Raw genomic sequence first — 21,063 nt, 5'->3', positions numbered from 1 at the left:
AAAAAAAGAAAAATGAGATCACGATCTAGCCCTTTCCTCTGAACTTTTTCCTCTTGGAAGCCCTCCATCTGCTGGTGAGAAACTAGTCCCATCAATTGCTGTGCTGGGTACTGACCAATGAAATCAGCCGCCAGTTCCCAAACAGGGGACAAAACATTCCCTGAGGACTGGTGAGAGCTAACAGGTGAACCACCAGAGCAAGGAGCACTTGGGGAGAAGCCAGGGGTGAGGTGGGGGTGAGGGGGGAGGATGGGAGCACGACCCAGGCAGGAGGACAAGCGCGATGCAGATGGGGAGCCAGCAAGTGCACCCTCCCAGGCCTGTTTCATTCCGTGGATTTCCCCACAGAGAGTCCACCTGTCACCTTCTGTCTCAAAATGCAGGTGTTCGCTTAGAATAAGAGAAATGTGAATTAAAATGACACAGGTACCATACTTCACCCCGTAGATCAGTGAAGATCCAATGGGGGGTCAGCACCCTAGGCTGGGGAGGGAGTGGGAGACGGGCGTCCACTGCTGGCAGGACACCACATCCGGAAACCTCTGGTGGGAAATTTGGCCATGCCCATCAGAGCTACAGCTGTGTGTGTCCTTTGACAGAGCAGACATACCTGCATGTCCGTGAAATTATGCAAATAATAGGAGAATCCCAGCAGCCTTGTTTAATAATAATAAACAAGATTATGGTGTAGGCTCTGGTTCTTTCCTGAGAGGCAGCCCAGAACTGACAGGGGCCAGGAAAAGGGACGAGAGTCATCCGGCTGGATGGGATCTGGGGTATGTGTATGAGATCAGTCTGGCTTCATGACCCTCAGATCCCACGCGAGAAGGGCTGACACAGGCTGGAGAGATGGCTAAACCCATGAGAAAGGAGATGCCTGGCAGGACACTGACCACCGAGGGTGAGGTGTGGACACCAGCATTTCATCCCCCTGTCATGTCTGTTCTTTCTTTTTCTCTTCCATCTCCACCTTCCTAGCTGCAGCCCTGTACTGACTTGGGCTGTCCTAGAGCTCAGTCTTCTAGGGATCCTGGGACTTCCCCAGGGTGGGACTGGGGGAGTCCCTGGGGAGGGGGTAGGGTCAGTCAGCCCTTCATTGTTTACCCTTCGCTTCTCTTTTCCTCAAAACAAAGTTTATTGAAAGAATACACACACACACACACACACACACACACACACACACACACACAAAAGCAGGAGCTCTGCTGATCAAGAAGGGAGAGGGAGGGAGCACTGATGGTGGGGTTCTCAAAGTGTGGTCCTGGAACCAACTCCAGGGACTCCATTCCCCCCACCTGAACCTGGGGAGCATACAAATGTGAAGATTCCTGGGCCTTACCCCAAACCCACTGGGTCAGAATGCCTAGGAGTTCATGTTGAACAACCACTCTTAAACATGCGGAAAATCCAAAAACCACTGGCTTTGGTGTTTCTTCATTCTGGAAGAACTGAGTCCCTTTCTCAGCAGAGTTTAAATAACAGCCATATCCAACTCTAAAAAATACAGTTTACAAGGCACATCAAATCATATAAATTATAACTTGCAAGGTTTAGCTGTGAAATGAGCAAGGCTGAGGCTTTTGAGCCGTGTAAAATGGGAGAGGGGAGATTGTGAATAGAGCTCCTGATGGCTCGTCTGCACACAGCAGCCGGGATGTTCACTGGCAGGTCTCCCCCTTGTTTACAATCCTTCAAGCCTTCTTCCCACTGCTTTCAGATAAAGATCAAAACCCTTATGGTGACATGAAGGAGGCCGACTTGTCCCTTAGCCCTCCTCCTTCCCACTCTGACTTCTGGACGCCCTGGTTTTCTCTCAGTCCCTTGGGTTCACAATATGCTCTTCCACCCCAGGGCCTTTGCACATGCCATTCCCTTCTCCTTTTGTCTAGTTAAGTCCTCCTTGTCTTCCATATTCCTTTCCTTTACAGCCCCAATGTTGGAATGGAATTAGTCACACCTTTGTGGGATCATTTGACTTATTTCTCTCTCTCCTGGCAGCTTCCTGATGGCAGGGACCATGTCCAGTTCTGACATCACTGTACCCCTAGACTTGGCTTGGTGCTGAGGCTCTGGGTAAATACTATGCAATGAAATAGTGATAGCAACAGTTATCACTGTTGACTATAAACAGTTCTCACTAGCCTGGCTATAAACAGGCTTCCTACTGCCTTACGCAACCAAACTCCTTACAGGATATAGAAAAAAGTCTGGAGGGTAAAACCCTGCAAATATCAATATTGATTTTTCCCTGAGCCAAATGATTACAAGTGACTTTTATTTTCTTCCTTATATTTTCCTTTCTCCCAATTTTTAAAAACAAGAAGCATGTAACTACCTTCCATTATCGGAAAGAGTAAATGATGTCGAAATACTACGATACCAATAGTCAAAACAACATGTCAACCTTGCTGATGAGTAGAAATCTTTAGAAGCATGACTGCCTATTCTTTAGGATTGATCCAGGCAAATAAAACAATCTTTTTTATTTGCTAGATGTAACCTCTGGTAATTGCAAGGATGATTTTTAGTAATATAAATCCCTGAAATTTTTTTTTTTTTTTTTTTTTTTTTTGCGGTACACGGGCCTCTCACTGTTGTGGCCTCTCCCGTTGCGGAGCTCAGGCTCTGGACACGCTGGCTCAGCGGCCATGGCTCATGGGCCCAGCTGCTCCCCGGCATGTGGGATATTCGCGGACCGGGGCACGAACCCGTGTCCCTTGTATCGGCAGGTGGACTCTCAACCACTTCGCCACCAGGGAAGCCTAGTGACGTATTTCTTAAGCTAAGTCCGAGGAGCAGTAAGCAGTCAATTATTTATGTACAATGAATGCAAATTTCTGTCTAGTTAATAACTGTACTCATTAGTTCCCTTTTCCAAATGGCTTATTAATGTCAGTGGATCCTCATCTCAACCCTGTGCACCTCTGAGGATTCTTCTCAGTCTCTGTTTTAGGAGACCATAATAATGATCATTGTGACATTCACTGAGCACCACATGCCAGGCTCTTTATATGCATTTCTCACTTAATCCTCAGAATAACCCTGTGAGGTTAGAGGTTTACAGACAGGGAAAAGGAGCTCAGAGTGATTAAGTAATTTGGTTGAAGTCACTCAGCCACAAAGTAGCCTAATGAGATTCAAACCCAGGTCTGTCTATCTCCAAAGCCTGTGCTTTTAAAAATTACTACAGTTTTCTAATATCATAGTCCGGTTCAAAACAGAGATCTCTGTCACTACTTTAGCCAGACAGGAAATAAAACGACCCCAAATCTATGCCTTGTTAGGATAAAGAAGAAACTACAGTTCTTCTTCTTCTTCTTTTTCCTCCCACTTTGCACACTGAACAGATGTTCTGTGTCCTTGAAGGGAGACCATATCATGGAGGAGAATCTCACGGGGAGGTTCATGGAGTTATCTTTAAATCTGTTGTGTTTACAATAAACATTCTCAGAAAACTAGGAATAAAGGGGGAAATTTCTCACTTGGTAAGAACATGTACCCTACAGCTAACCTCCTACTTAATGGTGAAAGAGTAACTGCTTTCCCCTAAGGTCAGGAACAAGCGAATATAAGGATTTATACACTGCTCTTGTTCAGCAGAGTCCTGGAAGTCTTAACCAGGGAAATAAAGCAAGCAAAAGAAGATTAAAAGCATTCAGATCTCCTTTTCTGAAAGAAGAAATAAAATTGTTCTTATTTGCAGATGACATGATTGTTTATGTATAAAATCCCAAGAAATCTACAAAAGCCCTTATATAAGAAAGTGCAGTTAAGGTTGCAAGATCCCAAGAAGCATACAAAAATCAACTGTATTTCTATATACTGTCAATGAACATGTGGACACCAAAATTAAAAATATAATACCATTTACAATCACTCAAAAAAAAAAAGAGAGACATACTTAAGTGTAAATCTAACAAAACATGTTCAGGACTCGTATGCTGAAAACTACAAAACACTCATGAGAGACACTGAATAAATGGAGAAATATACCATGTTCATGAATTGGAGGACAATATAGGAGTATATCAATTATTCTCACATTGATATATAGGATAAAACACAATTCCAATCAAAATTACAGCATGATATTTTGTGTATACAGACAGGCTTACACTAAAATGTAAATGGAAAGGCAAAGGAACTAGAATAGTTTAAAAAATTCTTTAAAGAAAAGTGGGAGGAATCACACTACCTGATTTAAGACTTACATAGCGACAGTAATCAAGGCTATCTCATAATGGTAGATCCATTATGACAAATAGATCCATGAAACATAATAGGGAACTAAGAAGTAGCCCCCATAGAAAGTATGGCCAGATTATTTTTGACAAACTTGCAAAAGCAATTCAATGGAGAAAGGATAGTCTTTTCAACAAATGGTTCTGGAACAACTAAATATCCACATGCAAGAAAAATGAACTTTGACCTAAATCTCACATCATAAACGACAGTGAACCCAAAATGGTTCAAAGATTTAAAAATAAAACTATAAAACACTTAGAAGAAAACATAAGAGAAAATCCTCAGGGTCAGGGACCTTGTGGCATGTTCTTAGACATGACACTAAAAGCATGATCTATAAAAGAAAAAATAACTACCTGGACTTCATCAAGAGTTAAAGCTTTTGCTCTGTGAAATACTCTGCTAAGAGAATGAGAAGACAAGCTACGGATGGGAGAAAATATTTGCAAACCATCTATCTGACAAGGGACTCATATCTAAAATACATAAAGAATTCTCAAAACTCAATGGTAAAAAACTAAACAATTCCATTAGAGACACTTAAAAGATATGAAGAGATATTTCACTGAAGAGGATATGCAGAAGGCAAACACATACATGAAAAGACATTTAACATCACTATCGATTTGGAAAATGCAAGTTAAGACTATGATGAGATACCACTACACACTTACTAAAACAGCTAAAATGAAAAACAGTGTTTATGCTAATTGCTGGTGAGGATGTGTCTCATACATTGCTGGTGGAAATGAAAAATGGTACAGCCATGCTGGATAAGTCTGGCAGTTTCTTTACAAACCGAATATATATAAACACATATGTTAATCCATGCAATCATACTCCTGAGCATTTATCACAGAGAAATAAAAACTTATGCTCACACAAAAACCTGTACACAAATGTTTATAGTACATTTATTTGTAATAGCCCCAAATGGAAACAAAATGTCCTTCAAAAAGTGAATGGTTAAACATAGGTGATATGTCCATACCGTGGACTATTACTCAGCAATAAAAGAACAAGCTAATAACCTAAATGGATGTCAAGGGCACTACACTGACTAAAAAAAAAAAATCAATCACAAAGGTCATACATACATGATGAAAATTATAGAGACGGAGAACAGATTAGTGGTTTTCGGAGCGTGGGGACGATGGTGGGAGGAGGAATTGTGACTATAAAAGGAGCATCACAAGGGACATCTCTGATAATGGAATACTCCTATATCCTGAGGGCCACACCCAAATCCACACGTGGTAAAATGGCACAGGACTCCACACATGCTTCGTGCCATTCCCTCTACTATTTGTGCATCTATAATTATGTCAAAATAAAGTTGAAAAAAATCTGTTGAATGAAGTCTGAGAGTGGTCTGCCTTTCACAGTCCTAAAGGGATTCCATTGCATTTCTCTTTCTGCTTCAATATTTTAATCCCTTTCAAAATGTTAAAAGGCTCAAAGCCACTGTTTTTATAATTCCTTACTTACAATTTCTTCCAACTTCCTTGGCTGTCAATGAGCTGGGACTGTGGACCAAGCCACAGCTAATTCAGAGAATGGAATGAAATGAAGTGAGAGAGCGCTGAGGCCATGCCCAGGGCTTACCCTGATTTACTACTTGGAGGTACGGGGGCGGGGGAGGGCTCCGAGGGGCCCATAGTCTCCAGAAGCTCTGGAAAGGGCGAGAGGCCATTGCTCAAGCTGGGCACTTCAGGTGGCCGTGGCTGCCAGACGCGGAGCAGGTGAAGGTCAAGCATCAGCTCTAAGCCCACCTTCCAAACCGCGCCATCAGGGTGGGACACTGCAGACACAGTCAGCAAAGGACACAGGGCCCATCGCACTTTGCACTGTGCTCATTCTTACCACATGTGCCAGGGAGACCCAGCACATGCGGGGAATGGTTATTGGTGGCACACCGAGGAAGGCTGGGACTGTTAGCCAGAGGCTGTGCTTTACAAGAGACTGGAGTCCACAGAACAGTAAGGACTTTTGGTGGTGTGAGGGGTAGGGAGGGTCGGGGACTGGCTAGGAAGAGGTCTTACCTCTAAAACAAGGTCTGAATTTTCATGCCTTCCAATCGTAGTGCTTTTATTCAGGACAAAATAGCCTTCTGCACTCTTTAGATAGGCTTTCATATTCTCTGCTTTCCCTATAAAAGGTTTTCAGAAAACAATTTTGTTAGAAAAATACAGTCCTCTAATTATTCAATGTCATATTTAGAATGAATGGAATACACCATAATGTCCACAGGAGAAGTCAGCAGAGGTAGGAGTGGATAGCTGGATTTAACAATGATCACAATGATAATTCCGCACATTTTTAAGACTGTCCTTTTAACAGTGATAGCCGGCATAGATGAGCTTGCTTCTGATCACAAGAGGACATCCTTTATGTAACTCAGAGCACAAATAAGCAATAGCAAAAAAGAAAAACCCAAACAAATCTGAATTCCACTGATAACCGCTCTCCACCTCTCATTAAGCTTAGTTTGGGGTTAGTTATCTGACAGAATCAAATACTCAGTGTTACTAACCCACCACTTACTAGCTCTGTGACTCTGAGTGAGTTACTTATTCTCTCTCTATGCCTCTGTTTCCTCATCTGTAAAATGGGGCTAATGATACTCTGTATCGCAAAGAGTTTTGTGAGGATTAAATGTGAAGCATCTAGAATGGTGATTGCTACACTAAATACCAATTTGTCCTACTGTGATTGTGACTGTTATTAATCTTGGGCTTCTGAACTTTGACTCAAGAAACTCCAACTTCTACGGAGCTTCTTAAAGTGTGGAAGAGTCAGTCATCAAGGAAATGGGCATTAGAAGATACTTTCTTTTTAAGTCACCGCATTCCTTCATATATTTAGGTTGAAAAAAAAATGATTTCCAAAGACAAAATATCAAGATTATAGCTTGGCTGTACGGTCAAGACTCTGTACGTATCTTTTGCTGGCATTTTATTATGAAAATGTCAAACACACAGAAAAGTTGAAAGAAGTGGATGGTGAACTTCTATAGAACCACCACCCAGATTCTACAATCAACATTTTGTTCTATTTGCTTTATCACATATCTACCCATCTATACATTTTATATTTTAATGCATTTCAAAGTAAACCCTATACATGTTTTTAAATTTTATTTATTTATTTTTGGCTGTGTTGGGTCTTCGTTTCTGTGCGAGGGCTTTCTCTAGTTGTGGCAAGCGGGGGCCACTCTTCATCACGGTGCATGGGCCTCTCACTATCGCGGCCTCTCATGTTGTGGAGCACAGGCTCCAGATGCGCAGGCTCAGTAGTTGTGGCTCACGGGCCTAGTTGCTCCGCGGCACATGGGATCTTCCCAGACCAGGGCTCGAACCCATGTCCACTGTATTAGAAGGCAGATTCTCAACCACTGCGTCACCAGGGAAGCCCTATACATGTTTTTTATTTTTTTTATTTTTATTTATTTATTATTTTTATTTTATTTTTTTTTTGCGGTACGCGGGCCTCTCACTGTTGTGGCCTATCCCGTTGCGGAGCACAGGCTCCGGATGCACAGGCTCAGAGGCCACGGCTCACGGGCCCATCCGCTCCGCGGCATGTGGGATCCTCCCAGACCGGGGCACGAACCTGTGTCCCCTGCATCGGCAGGCAGACTCTCAACCACTGTGCCACCAGGGAAGCCCATATATACATGTGTTTTAAAACATAAAAATGTCAGTGACTTCAGCTGGTTCCAAGATGTTGATGATAATTCACATGATATTTGAATTCTGATCCATCTCAGTGCCATGTCAAAGATAGTCTCTTTTCTTTTTTTTCCTTTTTTTTTTTTTGGCTGTGTTGGATCTTCGTTGCTGCATGTGGGCTTTCTCTAGTTGCGGCGAGAGGAGGCTACTCTTCCTCACAGTGCGCAGGCTTCTCATTGTGGTGGCTTCTCCTGTTGTGGAGCATGGGCTCTAGGTGTGCAGGCTTCAGTAGTTGGAGCACGTGGGCTCAGTAGTTGCGGCACACGGGCCCTAGTTGTGGCTCGCAGGCTCTAGAGTGCAGGCTCAGTAGTTCTGGTGCACTGGCTTAGTTGCTCCGAGGCATGTGGGATCTTCCTGGACCAGGGCTCGAACCCGTGTCCCCTGCATTGGCAGGCGGATTCTTAACCGCTGAGCCACCAGGAAAGTCCCCAAAGTCTCTTTTCAACTGAAAGGTCACTGAAGTGTGAAGTTGTTAGACTGTGGATAAAAACAAAAATCATCTAGGTCTGACCGTAGAGGGTCTCCGGTCTGGCTCTGCTTTCCATCAACATCTCCATCATCATTCCATCACTGAATCCCTACTAAGTGCCAGGCACTGGGCTATCCTTTTACACACATGGCCTCTTTTCATCCTCAGAACCACCCTGCGAGGCAGGTGTCAGTATTGTCCCGCTTTACAAATGAGGAAACTGAGACTCAGAGAAGTTAAGGTCACACAATAGTAAGTGTGTGACAACTCTGGGCCTTTGCATGTAACCAGTGTACAAACCTCCATTGCTGCTGGTGGGGCAGAGTAGGGGTGGGGGAATTGCACTGTCTGCTGACACTTGGCACATGTAATAAAAGAAAGTCCTTGAAACCAGCATTCTATCCTCTGAAAGGAAGACGAGACCCTACCTGGGAGTAAGAGAAATAAAAATAAGCAGGATAGTTTATATTTGTAAACTTTGAGGCCTGTGGATGTCCCACAAATATTGATGCTTTCATATAATGAGAAATACATTTGATTAAGTTCGCTGTCATGTATACAGGGGAAAAGACATTTCCTCTTCCCAAAGAACCATGCTCTGCTGCCTTCAGTTATTAATCTTCAATTGCAGAGGACCATGTTAGCACGCAACACATTCAAGTCTAATTAAGCTAAAATGGAAACTTCCAAGAAATGTCTCTTCTGCAGGAAAACCACAGGAAACGCCACTAATCTAAAACTTAAACTTGGATCATGTGCATATTTGTTTTTTAGCTCTCACCCCAGACGTCCCCAAGGCTGGGGTCTTCTCTCTGCTCAGACGTCCCCCCTCGGGGCAACCACCTGACTGACCACTCTGGCTAAAGGCACCCTCAGTCATGTTATTCCCCTGCTAGTTTTCCCCTGCTGTGTTTCCTTCCTTGTACTTATCATTCTCTGACATGTTCTTGTTCCTTTCTTTAGTTATGCTTGCTGTTGGTTTCTCTTTCACTAACATATATGTTCCTGGAAAACCAGGACTGTGTTCAGTTTGTTCAGAAGCGATTCTTCATGGGTATTTTGTGTTTGTACCCATCTTCAGAGCAAAGGCATTGAAAGATTTTGTCCTGCACTCACTTTCCGAGGCTGCTTGTATGGCAAACAGCCTGGGAGGATAGAGGTAATGTTTCTAATAAAGATAACGGCTCCTTCTGGGGCAAAAGTTGGGCAGGTTTGCTAGCAGCCCCTTTCAAAGATTGCAGTTTCCTGAGTTTGGAGTTCCTTACCTGGGACACAGACCCACTGTGCGCACAGCATCCACACTGGCTGCTCTGCACCACCCCGAGGGACTTTCAGGGCAACAGGAACCAATGTGCATATGCAGCTCTGCTGCCTGTTATGTCAGCTGTGCTGTGAGTAATCAAGTTCTTTGTTTCTGCCCCAGGAGTCTCTTGTCTTCTGCCAGGAACTATAAGCTGGGCAGCCTTACTTACTAACTTTCAAACAGGGTCAAATGTCAGACCCTTTGCAGTTCCTGCCAGTTCTGTGCATTACCCCTTCTCCAGGGCAGGGGGCGGCGGGGGGGCAGAACCTGACACATAGTAGGTGCTTGGGAAACACTTGCTGAGTGAATGAAAATACAAAGGACACCTCAAAGCAAGTCAGTACAGCCAGCTGGCTAGGAAGCTTTGATAGTAACTACCTTTCATTTTTCCTGTCAGTATCTAGCTTAGATGACTCCTTGGAAAACCTAAATTCTATCTCTTTAGCTTTTGGATTGGACAATATTTCTCCACCTTCATTTTGCCCTGTGCATCACTTCCTTGCGTGAAAACACTGTCAAAGTAATTTGAATGTGTGGAGCTCTGTGAATTCGTTCTTACTCAGCGCCATGGAGCACCAGCCACAGGAAAGAGCAAAAGGGCTTCAGTCATCTGCGTTCCCCCGACTACTTTGGATGGCTCAGAATTGGGCTATAGGAGCAAACTTTCTTTTGAGGTTTACAGTGGCCTCAAAGTTCCTTAAAGAAGGGGAGTTCAGGTAAGGGGCGGGTGTGTGTGTGTGTCTGTCTCTGACCATTGGGTGGGTGTTGTCCATAAATCAGGGGAAACAGGGGTTCCTCTCTTAATCCCAGCTATACCCACAGGACATCCAAGAGCTAGTGCCCAGGAGAGGCTTAAAGCTCCCGTGCCGCCTCCCTTGGGGGGCGAGGTAGGGGCTGCACTTAGGAAGGAATGGCTGGTGTTGGGGCACCTTTTCTGGGGTGCTCCTGGCGACCCGAGCCTGGATCAGAGAGTTCGGACTCGGCTGGCGCCGGGTCCCCTGCCTACCCCAACGCCCTTGACCTCGCAGGGCTGGCCTCTTCCGGCCCAGGTTTCCGCCCGCCGCCTCCTCGCGCGCCGCTCTCACCTGGCCAGAGGAAGAAGCCCACGCCTCGTCCTCCGCCGAGAGCCCTGACCTCCTCTCTGCCGCCCTCCCGCGGAGTCTCTAGGCGAAGGCCCGCAGCCCGCGAGCCCGCCCGGCCTTTTTACAAACGTCGCCACGGCAACGCCATTCTGACGGCCGAGCTGGGGAGGGGCGTGGCGTGCGCGGCGCCCGAGGATGAGGGGGAGGTGCGCTGGCAGCACCCGGCCAATTACAGCCCGCTGCAGCGCTGCGAGCCCTCCCCGACCTGCCCTCTAGAGGTCCCCAGCCCCGTGTCAAGGATGGAGAAACAGGCTCAGTGTTCACAGAAGTAGCTCCAAGTCTTACAGCGGGGAAGGAGCAGACTCAAGAATCCTTCCTACTGACCTTAGCTCTAGGTTCGGTGAGTTGAGGAGGGGGTGGTCAGGCGTGGGAGGGTAATGGAGCTGAACCACGAGAAGCTTGGAGGTTAGTACCCCCCGTCCCACCCGAATCTCTAGTTCTCTCTGTTGTGGAGGAGAAAACAGAGTAAGCTGGGGGGACCATCACTTCTGGGGGTGGGGGTGGAGATGGGAGATGGGTGGGGTGGAAGGAACACTTCTGAAAGAATGGAAGATTCTCCCACGTGCTAGGAAAAGGGTATTTACAAGCCCACAGCCTTACTGTTCCTGTCCTTCCCTGTCAAAACTCGCGTTTATTCATTCATGTGTTCTTTACTTCTACAAACATCACCTGAGTCCCTATAAGGTCAGACAGTGGCCCCAGTGTTGACCTGGATCAGATCCTTAAGAAACCCCCCCGCACTCCCCATGGGCACGGGGCTGGGGGGATGGAGCGTGTGGAGAAGACATGCAAATGCCAACTATCTCCCCTCACCCCATGTCACCTTTTTCAGATCAGCCCCTTCTGTCTGGGAGCAGAACAGACCTGCTGACTACCTACAGAATGCCTCATTTCCCTGGCAGGAAATGACGGACAAGGTGCCCCAAGACAAACTCAAAATATTCATCTGAGAAAGATGAAAGATGGCAGACTCCACTCTAGTCAATTAGAAGAAGATATAAGAGAGAAAAATCATGGAAATCGATATGGGATGGAATATATGGTAAAGATGCTCCCACATGCCTAGAGGCTCTTAGAAATGCACATTCCCTGGCACAGACCTCAGAGATTCTGATTAGGCAGCTCTGGAGCATGGTCCAGGAATGAATTTGTTGCATTCTTGCAAATTCCTTGTGCATTTGTTAAAAGCTTGGCAAAACCTCAGGACTTTTTCAACCCTGCAGTTGAATCGCAGAGCCCTCCCAGCACTTGTCCCTAGAAATCTCTTCCAGGCCCTCAGTCAGCCTGGAAGGTTCTGCCTGGGTTAGTTCCCTTCGACCAGAAAGACCTTAGGAATGTATGAGGAGTGACCACAGAGGCCGGGGCCCTGAGTGGTAACTTCAGAGGAACAGAGAGGGTCAGGCTCAACTCTCGAGGCACATTTCTGCCTCAGGGCCTTTGCAGTTACTGTTTCTTCTCCCTACCAGGCACTTCCCCCAGGGATCTCCTTCAGCTCCTTCAGATTTTTACTCAAATATCACCCTATTTAAAAGGGTCTTGGAATTCCCTGGCGGTCCAGTGTTTAGGACTCGGTGCTTTCACTGCCCAGTTCGATCCCTGGTCGATCCTGCAAGCCCCATGATGCCACCCAAAAAAACAAAACAAAACGAAAGACACCCCCCCAAAAAACATGAATAACAAAACAAACACCTCACTCTATTGCTCTTCCCTTCATCTTACCACTCCTCTAACATGCTATTTATTTAGTTTCCTTCTCTTATTTGTTGTCAGTCTCCCCACTCCCAACTCCCCCCTGCTCCCCAATTTAAGCTCCATGAGGGCAGGGTTTTTTTTTTCTCTTTTGTTCACTGCTGTGTCACCAGTACATAGAACAGTGCCTGAATGAATGAATGAGTGAATGAACAGGGGCAGCCCTTGCCACCCGCCCACAGCCTTGCCTCCTACTCTTGAGCTGCTGAGCTGAACTGTCCTTACCCCAGGACCTAGGCTTCTGTAGCCTTGGCCCTCGCCAGCCCCATGCCCATCTCCATGCTTGTCTTCAGTGTCATCAACATGAGCACAGAACGCAACCCTGCTCATTGCCAGCCAGACCCTGCAGAGCCCATCCAGGCCAGCCTGGAGCCGGTGCCGCCCTTGGCCCCCTGATAGGCTTGGGAGAGCCTATGTTGCCATTAGTCCATCTCTCGATGAGGAAATACTAAACGGAGAACAAAGCTGACATTCAGGCTCACTGGAGCAGAAATTGCCAAATCTTGATTGGATCCTGCCGCTCCCCACAGGATGCCACAGTCATCTCAAAGGGTGTGTGAAAGTCTTAAAACCCAGTTCCATGTCTTCCACTTAAATTTCAAAAACAGAAACTAAAATACCCCAATAACTCATGGCTTTATCATAGCATGTCCTGGGCTGAGTGAGAGTTGTACTTTGCGATGATGGGGTGTTCAAAATACTGCACCTGGGGAATTCCCTGGCGGTCCACTGGTTCGGACTTGGTGCTTTCACTGCCATGGCCCGGGTTCAATCCCTGGTGGGGAAATTAAGATCCTGCAAGCCACAAGGCATGGCCAAAAAAAAAAAAGAGATTTCTAGCTTATATGGGCTCCTTGGTGATGCCTGTAATCAATCAATCTTCTTGAGCTCTGGGTGGCTACCAAGGCTGTACTGTATCTCCATCAACATCAGGATGCTGGTGTCTGAAAGGCCTGGGTCCAGGTCCCAGCTTTGTCATTCCCAGCTGTCCTCCTAATACTGGAGCGAGTGATGTTAACTCCGGGCTTTCCACCCGCAGGGCTCTGTCCCAGTCCTTCCTGTGGATCATCTCATTTAATCCTCAGCATAACCTGGGGCAGTAGGTGTGTGTGAAACACCTGGACCTCGGAGCTCTGCAGAGAAGCGCTCAAAAGTGTCGTGACGGGTGTTATTTCTATCACGTCACTCCCACTTGAACAGGAAAATAGGGCTCAAGAGACATGGAGGTATGTGACCAAGGTGACACAGCCAGAACAGGATTTGAATCTAGATGACTGTGATGAGACGGTATTTTCCCCGGGGACCACAGGTGACAGGTGTCACAGCCACGAGACACCCATGCTCACCACCTGCTTTCCCTCAGCCCTGAACAATCTGGGCTTCCGGCTGTCCTGAAGTTTGGGCAGTGCCTGCAGCAAGAGGGGGAGGGAGCTGAGGTCAGGAGGGGGTAGCTGGGGCTTGCCAGGGACCTCTCCTGCCACCCACTGGGCTTCTTTCCTGCAGGACCTCTGCCCCATAAAACCTCATTCGGCCACAGTTACCTTCCCTGGGCTGTCCTTGACTGGGAGAGCCCATCCACTGTGCCCCCTCCCCAGATCTGCTTGTTGTCCCCTGCATTCCAACAAGAAATGAATGCTGGCCTCCTGCCTGGAAGAGGTAGGGAGCTTGCCCAGCCTTTAAGGGGTAAGAGAGAGCCAGGGAAAGAGCTGGAACAGGAGAAAGGGAGAGTAAAAGAGAGAAAGAGTGCTCAAGGATCAGGAAGTAGCTAAGCTGTTGAGTAGGTGACAGATGGGAGAGCAAAGGGCCATTGGAGGCTCCACAGTCCATTCATAACCTGACGCTATGGGCTAAGGAAATGCAGGTTTTTATACACACAAACACACACACACACAGGTTCACAAAAATAAATTCAAACCACAAAATCACAGCTGGTCACTGAGGCCTTCTGTGGCCGTGCTCACCCCCTTCCCCTGTCAGAAAATGAGAAGTCACCCAGGTGTTTTCTCAGATAGAGACAAGGCTGGTTGGGATGCTCATCTCTTGCAAATCAGAGATCTGCCAGGGGGCTTCCCTGGTGGCACAGTCGTTGAGAATCTGCCTGCCAATGCAGGGGACGTGGGTTCGAGCCCTTGTCTTGGAGGATCCCACATGCTGCGGAGCAACTAGTCCCGTGAGCCACAGCTACTGAGCCTGCACGTCTGGAGCTTGTGCTCTGCAACAAGAGAAGCCGCGATAGTGAGAGGCCTGTGCACCGCGATGAAGAGTGACCCCCGCTTGCCACACCTGGAGAAAGCCCTCGCACAGAAACGAAGACCCAACACAGCCAAAAATTAATTAATTAATTAATTTAAAAAATTAAAACAAAACCAAAAAACCACTCTCTCTAAAACAAACAAACAAAAAAACAGAAAAAAAGCTTCGCCAGGGAGGTCAGTCTGTATGTTCTGTTTGAAAACTGCAGATGAAGGGTGCTGATCCCACCTCTGATCGGCCTGGTTTCGTTTGTTTGTTTGTTTTATTCTGTCTGTACCTCACTTCTCTCACCTGTAAAATGGAGGTAATAACAGCATTGACTGTAAAGACCAAATGGGTTAATATGTGTGAAGTAGTAAACTGTGCCCGGTACCACAGACTCCTTCTGTGAATGTCCGCGTTGCTGTCTGTCTGTTTGCTTGTTTTTGTTGCTTTCTTGATGATGTGGGAGGACAGCACCATCTCAACCCGATCACAGCCATCCTGGGGAGAGCTTTGATTTGCATCGTCTCAGTCCCAACCCAGAGCAAACTTGACCTCAGAACACTCGCATATCATCTTGCTTGTTGCCCAGGGACATTTCTGGGTGTTGGTGTCAGAGGCAGGCTGAGCTCCCCTGATCGCTGCTAGAGGGATTCTGAGAATCCAACTGGTCTCTGTGGCGTGGCATGTGCAAGACAACTCCATATATTCGACTTTCAGGCATCCAGGCAAATCAACCTCCACTACTTTTTTGGGGGGGATTAACAATGAACCACTATGAATGAGGTTAACCAAACTAGCTAATATTTACTGAGGCTTGTTAGGTACCAGCCGCTATGCCATGCACTGTTTTATTTAATTCTTGGCCCAGCCCATTTCACAGAAGCGGGCTCAGAAAAGTCAAGTAACTTGCCCAGTTACAAATCTTGTAAGTGATAGGTCCAAGATTCGAACCCTAGCTGTTGGACTCCAGCATATTTTCTTTTTTGTAAAGTTTTGTTTTCAAAACATAATATACATCTCGAAAAGAGCACAACTGATAAGTGTACACTTGAAGAATTTTCACAAAGTGTATGCACCCACCCTAACCAGAACCCAGAACAAGAAGCAGAACATCACCACCCACCCCCGCCCCTCCGAGAAGACTCCCTGTGCTCATTCTTGTTACCCCCTCCCGCTTGTCTGACTTCCAATCATAGATTAATTCTGCTTGGTTTTGAACTTCATGGAAATGGAATCTTACAGATTCCATTTGCTGCCTGGTTTCTTTCACTCAACTATGTGAGGTTCGACCACGTTGTCTGATGTAGCTGTGGTTCATTCATTCTCACTGCTGCATTGCATTACACTCTGTTATCTATTCCTGCAGAACAAATTACGGCAAACTTAACGGATCCCAAAAACACACACTTATGTCACAGTTTCTGTGGGTCACGAATCCGGGCACTGCTTAGCTGGGTTCTCTGCTCAGGGTCTCTCCCAGGCTGCAATGAGGGAGGTGGCCAGGGCTGGGGTCTCATCTGAGGCTCAGCTGGGGAAGGATCCTCTTTCCAGTTCATGTGGTGGTTGGCAGGATACAGTTCCCAGAGGGTTGTTAGTCTGAGGGCCTCACCGCCTTGCTGGCTGTTAGCCGGAGATCTTGCACTGTTTCTTGCCATGTGGGCCTCTCCATAAGGTGGCTTGCTTCATCAAAGCCAGTGAGAGTCCATAGAGAGAGTCTCCAGGCAAGATGGAAGTTACAATCTTCTGTAACATAATCACAGAAATGACATGCCCATCACCTTTGCAGCATCTACTGATTAGAAATAAGGTACAGTCCTGCCTACTCTCAAGGGGAGGGGACACAGAGGTGTGAACACCAGGGATATTTGGGGGCCGTTGTGTATGCCTTTTGGTATGCACATGTGCACATATCTCTTGGGTATATATCTAGGAGTAGAATTTCTGGGTCACACATACATCCGGCTTTATGAGATTCTGCCAAACATTTTTCCAAAGTGCAGGCACCCTCTACACTCCCTCAGCAGGCTATGAGCTTCCCAGTTAGAGCACATGCTTTCAATACACTCCTCCCCTCTCTCCTTACAGAAGGGGTGTTTGAGCTGGGGCTCTTTGGGACGACAGGTCCTAATTCTGGCCCCATGTCAGAATCACTGAATTCCCGGGCCGCTTCGCCAGACATTCTGATCATCTGAGGGCTCAGATACAAACTGGAAGGTCCACTCCATGAGGCGAGGATCCCTGTATCCTTGGTGCCCGGAGCAGTACCTGGCAGCAGTTCCTGGCAGGTACCAGGTAGCTGGCACTCAATGAATGTTTTTTTGATTAAGTGAATGAGTTTAGGAAATATTGTTCAAGAGATGGGCCCCAGGGCGGGTATAAGCTGCTTCAACGGGAAGGAAACTTTGTTGTGTCTGAGGCTGTGTGTATTTTTCTGGGAAGAGGGCTCAGAGCCTCAACCAGGTATGTCCCCAACAAAGGTTAAAGGCCGCTGTGATTGGATACTCTCCGGCTTAGGTATTTTATCACATGAAGAAAGACTTGGTCCCAGGGTAGGTGGCATGGGAACTGTGGACAAGGTCCCATGGTCCTTAGAAGTAAAAAGCGAGACAGTGCTTGCCTGGGGTGGCTCATAAACTGACACCTTGTTTGTTTTGTCCTTTGACCCATGGTAGTTCTTTTGGTACATCTAGCCACTGCCTGGCCTCCTGGGACCCTCCCTGTGTCTGTCTGTTGAACAGAAAATTCCAGAAGGCCTCGGTGCCCTGAGTTTCCATCAGGGGCAAGCCAACATGAGCCCTAGCTTTTGAAAAACCCCTTTCAATCCATAGAAAGTCTCCCAGTTTATCTGGTTTGAAATGACCTCATCCTTTGTCACCTTCTCTCTTGTTTTCTGGAGGTTTCTCAGCGTCTTGCTGCTGTCCGCATTCTTTTCTCATGTGAACAGTGCACCTATTTTGGGCATTTTGTCGTTGTTGTTTTGGGTCATTCCCGTCACACATTTTTTGTATTCCTTTACAGTCAGATCAATCTCATGCCTCTCTAGACATTTCTTCTCAGGTTTCCTCTGAATCATTTCGTTTGGTCTAAATATGTCCAGTGGTTCCTCCTTCCTCACTGCACTCCACATAGACCCTCTCTTTTCCGCGGAACAACTGTTCTTTTCTTTCGAATCCCTGACCCAAATTCTCATCTTTCACCATGTTTTCTGACTTCTCCTAAGAACTGATTGTTTTTTGAAACTTAAGCCTCAAATATCATCCCTTCTAATCTGGGTCTGAATTTGGATCACGGTCAAGAAGCAGGCGAGACAGGAACGTGGCTGGGTAATTAGGATCCTCAGCAGAAGGGCTGAGTGTTCATCGGTTGGGGGGTCAGAGGGGCCTGGGGATGGAGGGAGAGGTATCTTCTTCTGCCTCGGGTAGGGCTTAGGGTGGGGTTGTCAGGAAAAGCACTAAGAAAAAAGGACCCATTTGACTTGAGTTCTGAAGGATGAGTAGGATTTCCGGAGGCAGAGCAGGGAGAGAAGAGGATGGTCCAAGGCAGGAGCAGTGGGAATGGAGGCCAGAAGATGAGTCATCAGAGAAGCTAGGGACAAGAGTACAGAAGGAGAGGGGGGGCCAGGTGCTGAGACCGCAGACTGAAGGTCCATGGTCAGCCCTCAGATATGTTTGTCTGGCTTTCCCAGCGTGTTAAAAGACTTTTAATTAATTGCTGAAGGGAGAGGCCTCTTTCTGTGGAGTGACAGAGAAACCTATTCAAATTGTCTTCAGCATGAATGCAAATTCACTGGTTACCAAAAATGAAAAGTCTAGAGGGAACCTCTGGGTTCAGGCTCAGATGATATCATGAGGCCTTGACCTCTCTCCAGCTCTCAGGGATTCTTTGAACCATGTGGATCCAACCTTAGACAGAATCTCTCTATAATGGTCACAAAAAGGCAGCCGAAGCTCCAGCCCTTACATCTTCTCAGCTTTGAATTCCATAGGGAAGGATAAGAGTCTTTTTCTTAAGCTTCCCCCAATGGCCTCACTGCTTCTCATTTTCTCTGGGTGGGTCAAAAGCCCATTCCTGAGCCAATTATTGTGGCCCAGGAGACTGCTCTGATTGGCTGAGCTTGAGCCACATGCCCAGCCCTGCAGCCAGAGGTGGAATCAACACCATCTCTGAGAAACTGGACTGAGACTAGGAGAAAGGTGTTGTCCCCAAAGGGGGATCATAACACCATAATATTTTAGAAGAGAGGTCAATTGCTATTAGGTGACAAAAACCAGATGTCTACCACAGTAGCCAACATGTACAGATCATTGACATCTGGATTTATGCCTTTTTTTGGGAAAATGGGAATATCTGGCAATACCTGGACTCTCTTCTTGTATATAGATCAACAGTCTGCTGGGGCTGAGAAGAGGCTCCCTCTTTAGATACAGCCTATGTTCTGCCCGCCCAATGCACTGATCATATTTCCTCTCGGGCTCCTGGAAGCACTTGAATTTTTATTGCCAGCATAATTTGATTCTGTAAAGAAATCTGTTTTTCCCACCAGAATGGAAGAGCCAAATGTACAGGGGTCAAATAGCTCTCCTGTGCTCCCACAAACTCCTGAGGACAAATGCCTGGCCATTTTTGATAGTCTCATTCCTTGCTCATTTTAAAAGCCTTCTTTAAACAAATATTGAACACATAGTGATTTTAGAATCTGTTATCTGATAATTCCAACATCTGAAATCTTTGGGTGGGAGTGGCAGTGGGGTGGTGTCTCAATGTCTTGTTTGTTGTGTCTGCTTACTCTGGCTCATACTGACTTATTGCTTGGATGTTTAGTAATTTGACTGTGATCTCATTCTTGATTGAACTTAATCTGTGGGAATCCTGAGGGGTCTGATTCCTGGCTGCTTTGCTCTCGGAAGTCTTTTTTGTTTGTTTCAGCTGGATGCCAGGGATGCTAATAACCTCTGAACACTAACATTTATTTCCTCAACTTGGGAGTTTTCCCACTGAATACATGGAGTATAAACTTGAGCCCCAGACCCACGTGGTTACAAATCTTCAGGGTGATCATCATCATCATCAGTATTGTGGCCATTATTAGTTTTCCCCTCCAGAGCCACATTGAAAACTACAGGTTTTCATAGGCTCCCCTTTCTGAAAGTCCAGAAAAAAAAAGTTTTTAAGCCCTCCTCTTGCCAGGGTGTGGAGCAGCTTTGAGGGTGCCAGCTTAATACAGGCATCTTAGACTTGGTTAGCTCATTTTTCAAGGCCCAAGGCTTAATCTCCCTTTTCCTGCACTTACTAAAGGCAAATGGCTTCCTCATTTGCTTATGCTTTGGTTGTAGCTCACTCTGTTTGTGTTGTGTGTCTGTATGTTCCTTTGAGATTGCCTACATAAAAATTGTTTTTTATTATGGGATTTTGGAAACACACACAAAACTAGAGAAGAGTGCGATTAACTCCATGTATTCATCATCCAGCTTCAACATTTTCCCAGTGTTCTTTCATTCTTTTTTCTTCCTTTTTGAGTTGTTTTCTAGGTTAATTTAAAGCAAGTTGTGTCATTTCACCCATAAAGACATCCTAAATGAAAGGACTATTTTTTCCTTTACATTATCCCCGCCTTGACATGATCACAGCTAAAAATACTTATTATCATTCCTGAATATCATCTAATATTCAGTCCATGCTCACATTTCCTTGATTCTCTCAGAGATATCTTTTTTACTGTTGGTTTGTTAGAATCAGGATCCAGACAATGTCCTCACATTACACTTGGTTGTTATGTCTCTGAAATGTCTTTAATTCTGTAACAGCAACACCCCGCCCCTGACCTTTTTTATCCCCCAGCCACTGATTTGTTGTAGAAACTGGGTCTTTTGTCCTGTAGAACATTCACATACTGGATTTGGCTGATCACTTCTTCTTGGTTTCAGTTAACTTGTTCCTCTTTTCCCCATGTTTCCTGTAAACAAATAGTTAGATCTAGAGGTCTGAGGAGATCAAAGTCTTTTTGTTGTCCAGTCGCCTTCACAGGCGGTACTGTGTGATCCATCCTGCATCACACAGTGAGCACATAATGTCTGGTCATCCTGTTTTTAACGATATTGAGATTGAATGGTAAGTCCAGTGCTAACAGATAGAGCCATCCATTATAAAGTCCCCAACGGCATTTTTTCCCCAAATAATTAACATTTT

General features: G+C 46.1%; 1 protein-coding gene and 1 pseudogene across 2 annotated transcripts in view; one reads left to right on the top strand and one right to left on the bottom strand.

The window, feature by feature from the left end:
* The window catches only part of LOC308610810 (forkhead-associated domain-containing protein 1-like), a 138,394-nt gene extending 131,691 nt beyond the window's left edge, over positions 1-6,703 (bottom strand). Inside the window, exon 1 of the mRNA XM_081259814.1 lies at positions 6,288-6,703. Within this exon, the coding sequence (XP_081115940.1) occupies positions 6,288-6,380 (93 nt within the window). The 5' untranslated portion in view covers positions 6,381-6,703. The remainder of the gene's footprint in view (positions 1-6,287) is intronic.
* LOC308610804 (centrosomal protein of 78 kDa-like) overlaps positions 1-21,063 on the top strand; it is a 573,086-nt pseudogene that overhangs the window by 451,803 nt on the left and 100,220 nt on the right. The gene's annotated exons all lie outside the window — the stretch shown is intronic.

This window comes from Mesoplodon bidens (genome assembly GCF_964165515.1).
Source record: "Mesoplodon bidens genome assembly, contig: HAP1_SCAFFOLD_126, whole genome shotgun sequence".
Taxonomy (NCBI): domain Eukaryota; kingdom Metazoa; phylum Chordata; class Mammalia; order Artiodactyla; family Ziphiidae; genus Mesoplodon; species Mesoplodon bidens.
Note: the sequence above shows the minus strand (reverse complement) of the source record. Positions and strands in the feature narration are given on the sequence as shown.